Source organism: Nicotiana sylvestris, chromosome 11 (assembly GCF_000393655.2).
Source record: "Nicotiana sylvestris chromosome 11, ASM39365v2, whole genome shotgun sequence".
Classification (NCBI taxonomy): domain Eukaryota; kingdom Viridiplantae; phylum Streptophyta; class Magnoliopsida; order Solanales; family Solanaceae; genus Nicotiana; species Nicotiana sylvestris.
Window position 1 is genome coordinate 22,518,169 of NC_091067.1, and position 9,707 is coordinate 22,527,875.

The 9,707-nt window shown below is 38.8% G+C and overlaps 2 protein-coding genes across 3 annotated transcripts; one reads left to right on the forward strand and one right to left on the reverse strand.

Moving 5' to 3' along the window:
* Nucleotides 1-24: 24 nt before the first annotated feature.
* LOC104237198 (transcription factor MYB114-like) lies at nt 25-2,176 on the reverse strand. The gene is made up of 3 exons (XM_009791305.2): nt 1,062-2,176; nt 822-951; nt 25-719 (listed from the first exon to the last, which is right to left on the reverse strand). The coding sequence occupies exons 1-3, from the start codon at nt 1,186-1,188 to the stop codon at nt 329-331; spliced, it is 648 nt and encodes a 215-aa protein (XP_009789607.1). The 5' UTR covers nt 1,189-2,176; the 3' UTR covers nt 25-328.
* Nucleotides 616-8,002, forward strand: LOC104237197 (uncharacterized). Of its 2 annotated transcripts, XM_070162301.1 has the most exons (7): nt 616-904; nt 4,008-4,075; nt 6,573-6,704; nt 6,841-6,988; nt 7,067-7,591; nt 7,717-7,769; nt 7,838-8,002. In XM_070162301.1, the coding sequence occupies exons 5-7, from the start codon at nt 7,094-7,096 to the stop codon at nt 7,896-7,898; spliced, it is 612 nt and encodes a 203-aa protein (XP_070018402.1). In that variant the 5' UTR covers nt 616-904; nt 4,008-4,075; nt 6,573-6,704; nt 6,841-6,988; nt 7,067-7,093; the 3' UTR covers nt 7,899-8,002. The 2 variants fall into 2 exon arrangements, with proteins under 2 accessions (XP_070018402.1, XP_070018403.1); XM_070162302.1 differs by lacking the exon at nt 4,008-4,075.
* Nucleotides 8,003-9,707: the final 1,705 nt, after the last annotated feature.

The window sequence follows — 9,707 nt, forward strand, 5'->3', positions numbered from 1 at the left end:
TGTTGCTTCACCAATGCGAATAAGAATTGTAAACCAGATAGCTATCTTTTGAATTAGGAATGCTGATAGCTAGTTCATTACTTTTCTTTCACTTGTTGGAATTGCCAGTACTAGAGGAAGCTGATACCTAGAAAAAGGGAGATTTATCGTTTTGAACTCTTGATACATGCATAAATTGGTTTCGCAAGCAAGCTCATGCACTTCTCCTAGAGGATGAAGCACAAGCTCAGATCCGAAACCCCTAGCATGGGAGTTGTTACCTTGTTTTGGCACTACTGGAAATTGTGCTCTTATGTGAAGGATGCAATAGAGTAACTACCACAAATTTCTAAAGGAATGGCTGAATCTCATTCCACACTTCTTTGCCAGTGCTTGTAAATGTATCAAGCAAGACAATGTCATCCAGTATGGGGATAAAAGGCTCGTCTTCAAGGAATGGCACGTTATTCATTGACAGAGGTGATAGTAAGCTGCAGTTGAAATCCTGCATTTCTTCTATCCATGAATCTAAAACTGAATTGGCCGCCACTTCTTTATTGCTTACTGTCTCAGCAGGAAATTCTTGACTCTCTTTCCCCAGTGGGCTGCGACTGTTCGCCTCCTTGGACTTGACATGTTTCTTTTTGCCTCTACAAGACCTCTTGCTCAAATGTGTGTTCCAGAAGTTCTTTACTTCATTGTCTGTTCTTCCAGGAAGCCTACCTGCAATGAGCGACCATCTGTACCAAAGAAGATTTGAGGTAAGTAAGCGTAGCTAGAAGAATCAATTCACCATTCTTATTGTATCACAGGAAATCAGGTGCAGAGGGGAAAACAGTGACCGGTTTCCAAGGAGCTTATGGAGTCTGATGATGAGGTCCTTTTCATCTTCAGACATCATTCCTCGCTTGATGTTTGGCCTCAGGTAATTTTTCCACCTTAGTCTGCAGCTCTTACCACTCCTCATTAAGCCTAAGACAGATATCGAAACGTTAAACTCTTTGATGTCGGAATTCTTGTAGACTATTGCCCAAATATTACAATGTTACAACTAGCTATAGGCTAAGTGATTACAAGTATACCTGACTTCTCAGAAATGGTGGCCCAGTTTCCCTCTCCATGAATCTCCACACAATTTTTCAATATCAAGTCCTCTTCAGGTTTCCAAAATCCTCTCTTCATTCTTGTTTTAAATTCTTTATCCATCATTGCACTTTTTCGTCTTCCTCTCTCTGTTAATTTTTTGTATAATAAAATAGGAAATGAGTGGTACTCAAATATATAGTTTAAAAGTTGAGATTGGGGGTGTGGGGTTAGACATGTGTCTTACTCCTAAAACAATGATGATGGAATTTAAAATTGTTCACTTTTGGATTACTGTGTGTTGGATGTTATCAGATAATTGAATTGAGGGCCCTCAATGTGGATTCATATTTTGCTTTCTTTTGTACTACCTGACATTGAAAGCCCTTCTGTGTGCTCCACTTTCACCCCACTAAAAGCCATTCAAAAAAATGCTAGCTCGTCTGGGTATTACCTTTTCGCAAGCCCTCCGTGGGAGGAGGGGGAACTTTTTACTTTCATTACTTTATTTTGATGTTCAATTTTTTTGGTGCATTGCATAAACCCTTCCTAATTTTATATTTTGTTCTGTAAATGGAAAGATAATAGACTTAGAACTGTCTATTCTCATTACTTTAATGACGTGCATTACTCATTCAAGCATAGAATCATAAAGAAAAGGTAAATGACTTTCAATGTTATATGATAATTCCTTTTTGCTGGATAAATTTGGGGTTTTCGTTCCCACATTTTAAGGATAATATGGCACCAAATGCGAGCGCTAAATAGTCATGGAGCATTTTGAGTATTTGCTTTAGTTTCTTATCCTATTCCTAGTCTCCAATATCCTACTAATTGTTTTTAAGACCTTCCACTTTTAAGACTTGTCACGAAACAAGAAAACTCAACTACAATGCCTACTACCATTGTTGGAAGGTGAGGAAACAATGTGACATTCTAGCAATTAAGACGTGCTAGGAATGTAATCTGAAAACTGTGAACAGTAAGGATCATGTACATTTGAAAACTGTGACTAGCAGTGACTCATGTCATCGATTATTAGTTTTTTCTAATTCTATAACAAGTCGCAAAAACACGTGTAAAAAATAGTTAAAGGGTGTCCAGGCATAACACTCAAAAATATATTCGGGGAATAACACCAATTTAATTACAAGTATTGTAGGTGTATTTTCTCTCTTAGTTAACAGAATATTTTTATTTTTGATGTAAATACTTGATACAAGAGAAGATAGATACCTTGCTACTTTAATGGTCCAACTTATATTTGCGATTATTCCACCAGAAAAGTTGAGTTGATGGAACGTTCAGCAGGAAAAGTGTTTTTCCCCAACTATGCAAAGAGATCGCACAGAGTATTAGGAGGTCGTAGGTTCAAATTTCAGCTGAGGCAAAAACACTAGGTTCTTTCCATCTATCCAAGCCTTAGTATAGAATTATTCAGTATTTGTGCTGGTGGGAGATAACAAGTATTTCGTGGAATTAGTTGCGGTACATGCAAGCTGATCATACCACGGTAATAAAAAATATCAAAGTATACGTGTCGCTCCTCATTATTGATGAAGGATGTTCAAATATTTAGTCCCACAAGCACACATGTAGGTCATAGTTCTTCTCTGGCAGATACAAATAATTCTTAGATGCCAGCTCAAAATCTTGAAGAGTACTGCTTCCCACAATACGAACTAAAGATTTATCCGTGGTATAATGATCTTGGAAGAAGGGAAAAACACATGGAAGAACACAGGCATGGGTCATAGGACAATTTTAAAAGGTGACTGCCAAAAGTGAAAATGATCCAACATATCAGAGCATAATGCGCCAATCATGAAACTTAAAGCGCCTTGAACACTGTTGTCGATTGAACTCTTAGCTGCCTCTCGGGTATCATTCCACAAATTTGGATTGATGTCTCATTTGAGAATGAGACTTCCGTCCAAGGCACTTTCGAACTAGTATGTGATGTTATTATTTTAGTCCTGCATTTAGGAGAGATATGATTAGAAACAAAGATATACGGGGCAAGGTGGAAGTACCTTCATGGTGGACAAGATGCGGCAAGCGAGGCTGAGATGGTTCGGGCCTATAAAGAGGATGAGCACATATACTAGTGAGGAGGTGCGAGAGGTTGGTAGTAATAGGTCTAAGGAGAGGTAGAGGTAGACCGAGGAAGAATTAGGGAGAGCTGATTAGACATGACATGACACATCTCCAGCTCACCGAGGACATAACCATAGATAGGAGAGTATGAAGGTCGAGGATTATAGTCGAGTGTTTTTTCTTTTCTGTGGGTGAGCATGATTCTAGTTTAGAGCATCGTAGTTGTTACCTCCCTTTCCTCCAACTCCTCCTCCTCATCATCATCATTCAGTTTTATTACTACTGTTGTTTCTTTTACTTTGGTTATTTTTATTTTTTTTGTTGTCAATACCTTTCTTTTCTTTAGTATTTTCATAATAGCCTTGTTTTACTCTCTCTCTCTCTATATATATATATTTATTTATTTATTTATTTTTTCTTTTTTTTTTTGTGAGTCGGTGCTCTATTGAAAACAGTCTTTCAATATCCCACAAAGTTGGGATAAGATCTGCTTACACTCAAGTCTCAACTCTCCCTAAACCCTACTTGTGAATCATATTGGGTATGTTGTTGTTATTGTTGTTGCTCCCACGTTCAAGGGCATGGCATAACAGACTGTGCTAATAACATGGGTAAACGTGAAAAATTAAGGGGCAACATCAACTAAGGACAAAAAACAATGCGTGATTTATTATCATATGCCTAAATTTTGGTGAAAAAAATTACTTGACACATGTGCTAGTGAAAGTTAGTACTTAGTAAATAATCCATATGGGCACAAGGTGATCCTGTCGCCACAATTATAAGAAAAAATATTACTTCCACCCGCTTTCTTCTTTGTTTGATCATCATCATCGTTTTCGTGTTAGGGTTACGGAAATTGGAATTCAAATGGTGAACGATTTTTGTACTACGTAATCCATGAGACAACGACAAGGTAAATCTACAAAATCCTCTCTTCTTCCACACATGATGAATTAAATTCATCTATAATCTATTAATTAGTAAGATTTATATGTCAGAATATTTTCTAATTGACGTTCAAAACCGAGACACGTTTAAGTACAACATCGTTTTCCATGATGGATAATGTATGTCGTACAATCTTAATGACTGCTGGTATTTTTGAGTAGGAAACCAAAATGTGGTTCTTTTGGGCTCAAAGTACACAAATAGGTGGTAAAAAAAAAATGTTACATTTTTATGTATAGTGTCACAATACCTAGCGCTATACATTAACGGTAACCGCACCGTTAATGTATAGTGCCAGATATTGTGGCGCTATACTGCAAAAGCTGACATGGCGCAGGTATAGCGCCACAATAACTGGCGCTATACCCCTTTTTTAAAATTTCATCCATCTTCTTCATCGTTTCTTCCTCCATTATTTAACCCCTCTTCTTTTTTTGGTCCCCCTTACACCCGTTGCTGCCCTCCATTTAAATTAAAAATAAAATTTTGGGTCCTCCCGGCACATAAAATTTGAAGAACGTAGGTCCCACATTCGAGTAGAGCTTCGTGTTATTGTTGATTCACACTTTCGGAGTCAAAATTTCAATCTTTTTGCTTTCCGAAAATTCTAAATCAAGGTATTTCGATTTATTTTAAGTTGAAATATTTATAATAATGCATATTATTTGATTTGTATGTGTTCTATTTCAGTTTGTGTTTTTTTTTCGAAACTAGCATGTTCAATTTATCTGGATTTAATATTAGTGTTTTCTAAAAAAATATAAATTTGTAAAATAAATTTGTCTGTTAATATCCTGATTTATATATATGTGTTTTCATGCCGTTTTGTGTTTTATTTGCAATTAAATTTATTTGTTGTTTATGTTTAGTTTAGATTATTTTTTAGCGTAGTAAAATCTAGACCTTTTTAGCGTAGTAAAACGTAGACCCTTTTAGCGTAGTAAAATTTAGAGCCTTTTAGCGTAGTAATGTGTAGTATTTTAGCTTAGAATTCCTTTTGTTTAAGTATCTTATACTGGTTGTTGAAAATGCAAACTTTGTACAATTAAGTTATTAAAAATATGAATTTAAACTATAAAAAGACACATAATTATTAATGATAGTTTGGTGCCATTGGGCCTCAAAATATCGAGCCCGGAACCTATAGGTATATATATATAATTTATACAATTAAGTTATTAAAAATATGAATTTAAATTATAAAAAAACACATAATTATTAATGATAGTTTGGTGTCATTGGGCATCAAAATATCGAGCCCGGAACCCATAGGTATATATATATATATATAATTTATACAATTAAGTTATTAAAAATATGAATTTACAGTTGACAAATATGGACGCTACTATACATCCCGGCCCTCGGACGTCGAATTTATTAGCCCTACAGCCCCAACATATATCCGAGTATATATGGGACGGACAGTTGCTTCTGCAGACTTTCCAGGGTAGGAGAGTGGATCTATTGTGGGAGTTTTTGAGTCCTCCCCGCGTGGTCCATTACCTGGAGGAGATGAGATTATACAAGATTATTAGGATTGGCCGCATACAACTCGACTATGTTTTGATCACGACCTTGATTGAGCGGTGGCGACCGGAGACGCACACTTTCCATCTGCCCATCGGCGAGGCCACCATCACACTCCAGGACGCTGAGATTTTATACGGCCTGTCCGCTGATGGCTTGTCAGTTTTATTGCCTGCGACGATGAGATATTATTCGTGCCAGGCATATTGGAGTATGCTGCACATGCTCACGGATTTCATGCCGGAGGACGAGGAGGTAGCATCTGGGGCCAGTCGTATGCAGTTGGTCCCCACTAGAGACCACCTGGTGCAGATCCACCATACTATCACCGACGAGTCAGCGAAGGTGGATGTACAACAATATACGAGGATGCTGTTGCTCCTTCTATTTGGGGGAGTCTTTTTCCCGAACACTTCGGGGAACCTAGTGAGCCTCCGTTTTCTGCATCATATTACCCGGTTCGAGGATACAGCCAGCTACAGCTGGGGTGGTGCTGTCATCTCATTTTTGTACAAGCAGATGTGTCGGGCTTGCATCGGCACACAGAGAGACGTTGGTGGCTTTCTGCCGCTTCTACACTGACAACATATTCAAATAATATGTCCATTAGTTACAATTCTACCAAGTTATAGTTAATCTTATACTTTATGTCAACTTTATATGTTAGATTTGGGTCTGGGAGCGATTTCTACAGTTTCGACCACCTCTACCACAGCTACCGGCTAATGTAGAAATTCCGAATCTCCCTCTAGCACATAGGTGGGTTATGCGTCGTAGACTTGCACGAGAGTATGATGCCCATCATAATCTCCCCCTCTGCAGGGATGTGTTGGATTTGCTGGAGGACGCACAAGTGAATATCTAACTAAACTTACCTGTTGTTGATTAACTTAGTGTTGCGCATTCTAACGGTTTGTGTTCTTATTTGATAGTTCATCTGGACGTCGTACAACGATGAGGTGATAGGTACCCTGCCAGCGTACTGCACGTTCGGCCGACATATTTGGAGAGCTTCTGTCCCGCTCACATGCCTCAATATTGTCGAGCATCATGCCTTCGAGCAGGTATTTCGTCAGTTTGGCCTACCCTTATACCTGATCCGCCTGCATGGCATGCTTTACATTATGAGAGGGATGACCAGTCCAAGGCGGACGACACATTTATGACATGGCTTAATGACCAGTTGGGTATTTGGGACAGGCGAGGGGACTTGACCCCACCTCCGCAACACTTTCCTATTGAACTCTATATGGCATGGTACTGCACTGTTTCCCAACTTTTTATCGAGAACCCAGTTCATTAGGCACACGGTTGATACGTACCATACGTCGGGAGACACGAGGCCCTGGTATATTTTCTGTTATTATTAATTATATACCTGTAATTTAGTGCCAAATACGTAGTTTATATTTTTTACTTTGTGCAGGCGATTGGATTGCATACTATCTATCGTATGGGGCAGCAGATGCAGAGTTATGTCCACGATCCTGTGGTCATGCAGGAGTATAGTCGTCGATTCATGGATGTGGCTGCCCAGACACTGCAGCGAGCCCGATCGGATCAGTGTTTGGCACACGAGGCTGATTATATGGACCCAACCACGTACCAGCGAGGTCGTGGTATCCCACGAGCTGGTGGTGCCCGACGAGCTGGCGGTGCCCGACGAGCTGGTACTGCCGGACGACGTAGTTGTGGGCGGAGAGGAGGTGGTCCCCAGCAACGGGACGTTGAGGCTCCTGCTGATGATGTTGCTGCTGATATGGCAGGTGGCATGCATGAGACCAACATGCCGTCTTACAGCCTTGGAATTTATCCTCCTCCAGTGCCTTCGCAGGTGACCCTATCGGGTCAATTATTGATCACGGGCTCGGATATTCAAGGAGCGCATTGGGTAGATACTTCCCAGGCTCGTATACCACTGATGAGGATCGACCGACCCGAGATTTTACCGGTGGGCGCCGATTGAGTTATGGCTCCTCATCACATGCGCAGATATAAGTTTATTAGTATTGAATTTGAATTTGTTTTAACTGTAACTTATTTATTTTTTTTAACTTTATTAATTTCCTTTTTAAGGCTTCATGCGATGCTGCAACAGATGACTACATTCAGGATCCAAACCGATTATGGTAAGACAATATAAATTGTTGTGAATTGTTATCTATTTTTCTATACTAAGTTTCATATTATTATGTAGCCTTCTACTGGACCTGACAGCGCCACCAATGCATGTCATCCTGCGCCGCATCCGGCGATAAAGAGACGACTTAATGATGATGATCCTGATAGCGTACCTGGGCGGGAGGGGATGTGCCTCAGGCCAGCGGCTGCATTGAGACACACCGGATGCGGGACACATTGATTCGGCCTTCCTTTTTTTTATTTGTTGTAAATAATATTTTTGTATACATTAAAAATAATATTTAATCGAATATGCCCATTACTTTATTTAGTTCTCCATTCGTTTGATAGTTTCATATAACAACACAAGCACTTAAACTTAACTTCCACTTCAATTAAAATAAAATTTAGTACAACACAAGCACTTAAACTTAAACTTAACACAAGCACTTAAACTTAACTTTCACTTCAATTAAAATAAAATTTAGTACAACAAACAAGGAAAACATTACTACAACACAAACACAAGCACAAACACAAACATAGCAGGCCAACATAATAAAAATACATGAAATATGAAAAATACACTAAACACATACATGCCAATGTTTAGCCCCGGTTGCCATTTAATCTCCGCTCCAACCACTTAAATCGTTCTTCCAGTTGTTCTTTTTCTTCTTCTACCTCTTTCAGTTTCGCCTTCACCTCCGCAAGTTCCAGTTTATATTTTTTTTACGTTCCTTTTGTGCTTCACAATTCCATTGTGTTTTTCATTTTTCTTCTCCCACCTCCTTCAGTTTCGCCCTCAAGTCTGCAATAATTCTATTGCTTTCTTTTTCATGTTCCTGTTGTCTTAAACACATATTATGAAGAATCTGCAGTTGTTCTCTGTAACATTCCTGATAACATGGTTCATCAACCCATTCCTCAAAATCACAAATAGGTTCGCCGGGAACCTTGTAAAACTGGTTCATACAGTGCCAGTAGCGGCGTCCAACTTCACCACCGTCCCAACAATTTTGCATCAAGCATGCTTTTCCACAGTTGCACTTTGGTGGACGAAGAGGTTGAGCCATTTGTGAAATATTTGCTTTTAGTAAAAAAAAACCTTACTTTTAATGAAATATTGGTTTTTAGTAAATTTTGAGCACACAAAATAACTACAATGAGCCCGTTATTTATAGGTGAGACAACACACATATAATGTACTATCTAATGGCGCTATATTTTGCGTGTTAAATATCATGATATTGACAAGACAACTTTATGCCAGCTGGTCAACTTTTTCAGTTCGACAAGACAACATACACATAACGTACTATCTAATGGCGCTATGTTTTGCGTGTTAAATATCATGATGTTGACAAGACAACTTTATGTCAGCTGGTCAGCTTTTTCAGTTCGACAAGACAACACACACATAATAATACAGATAATTTTATTAAATTATTATTTAAATAGGTAAAATGGGAAAGTACAAATCATAATTAACAAGCATAATTTTATTTCATAAATCTTGCAACATAGACATAACAACTAATTATTACAACATCAACTCATGGGTAGTTAGGTACACTAGAAGAACACCCACCCCGAGCTTGATTACTGTTGCCACCCAAAGGACATTTTCTATGGTCGTGTCCTGTTTGCGAGCACATACCACATTTGCGTGCATAAACGGTGTCACTAACATCCATTTGGTTTCGTATACGCGTTCTCTTCTGCAACTGTCTTTTACGCAAATAGGACTTGTTACACACCATTTTAAATGGTTTCGAAGGTCAATAATGCTCAGCACCCACTGGCTGCAACTGACCACTATATGTGTTTAGGTACTTGGAAACACTATATTGTTGATCAACATAGTTGGTCTCCGCATAACCAACACGTTGAAAACACTTGATGGCATGCGAACAAGGCATGTGGTAGATGGACCATTTCCCACA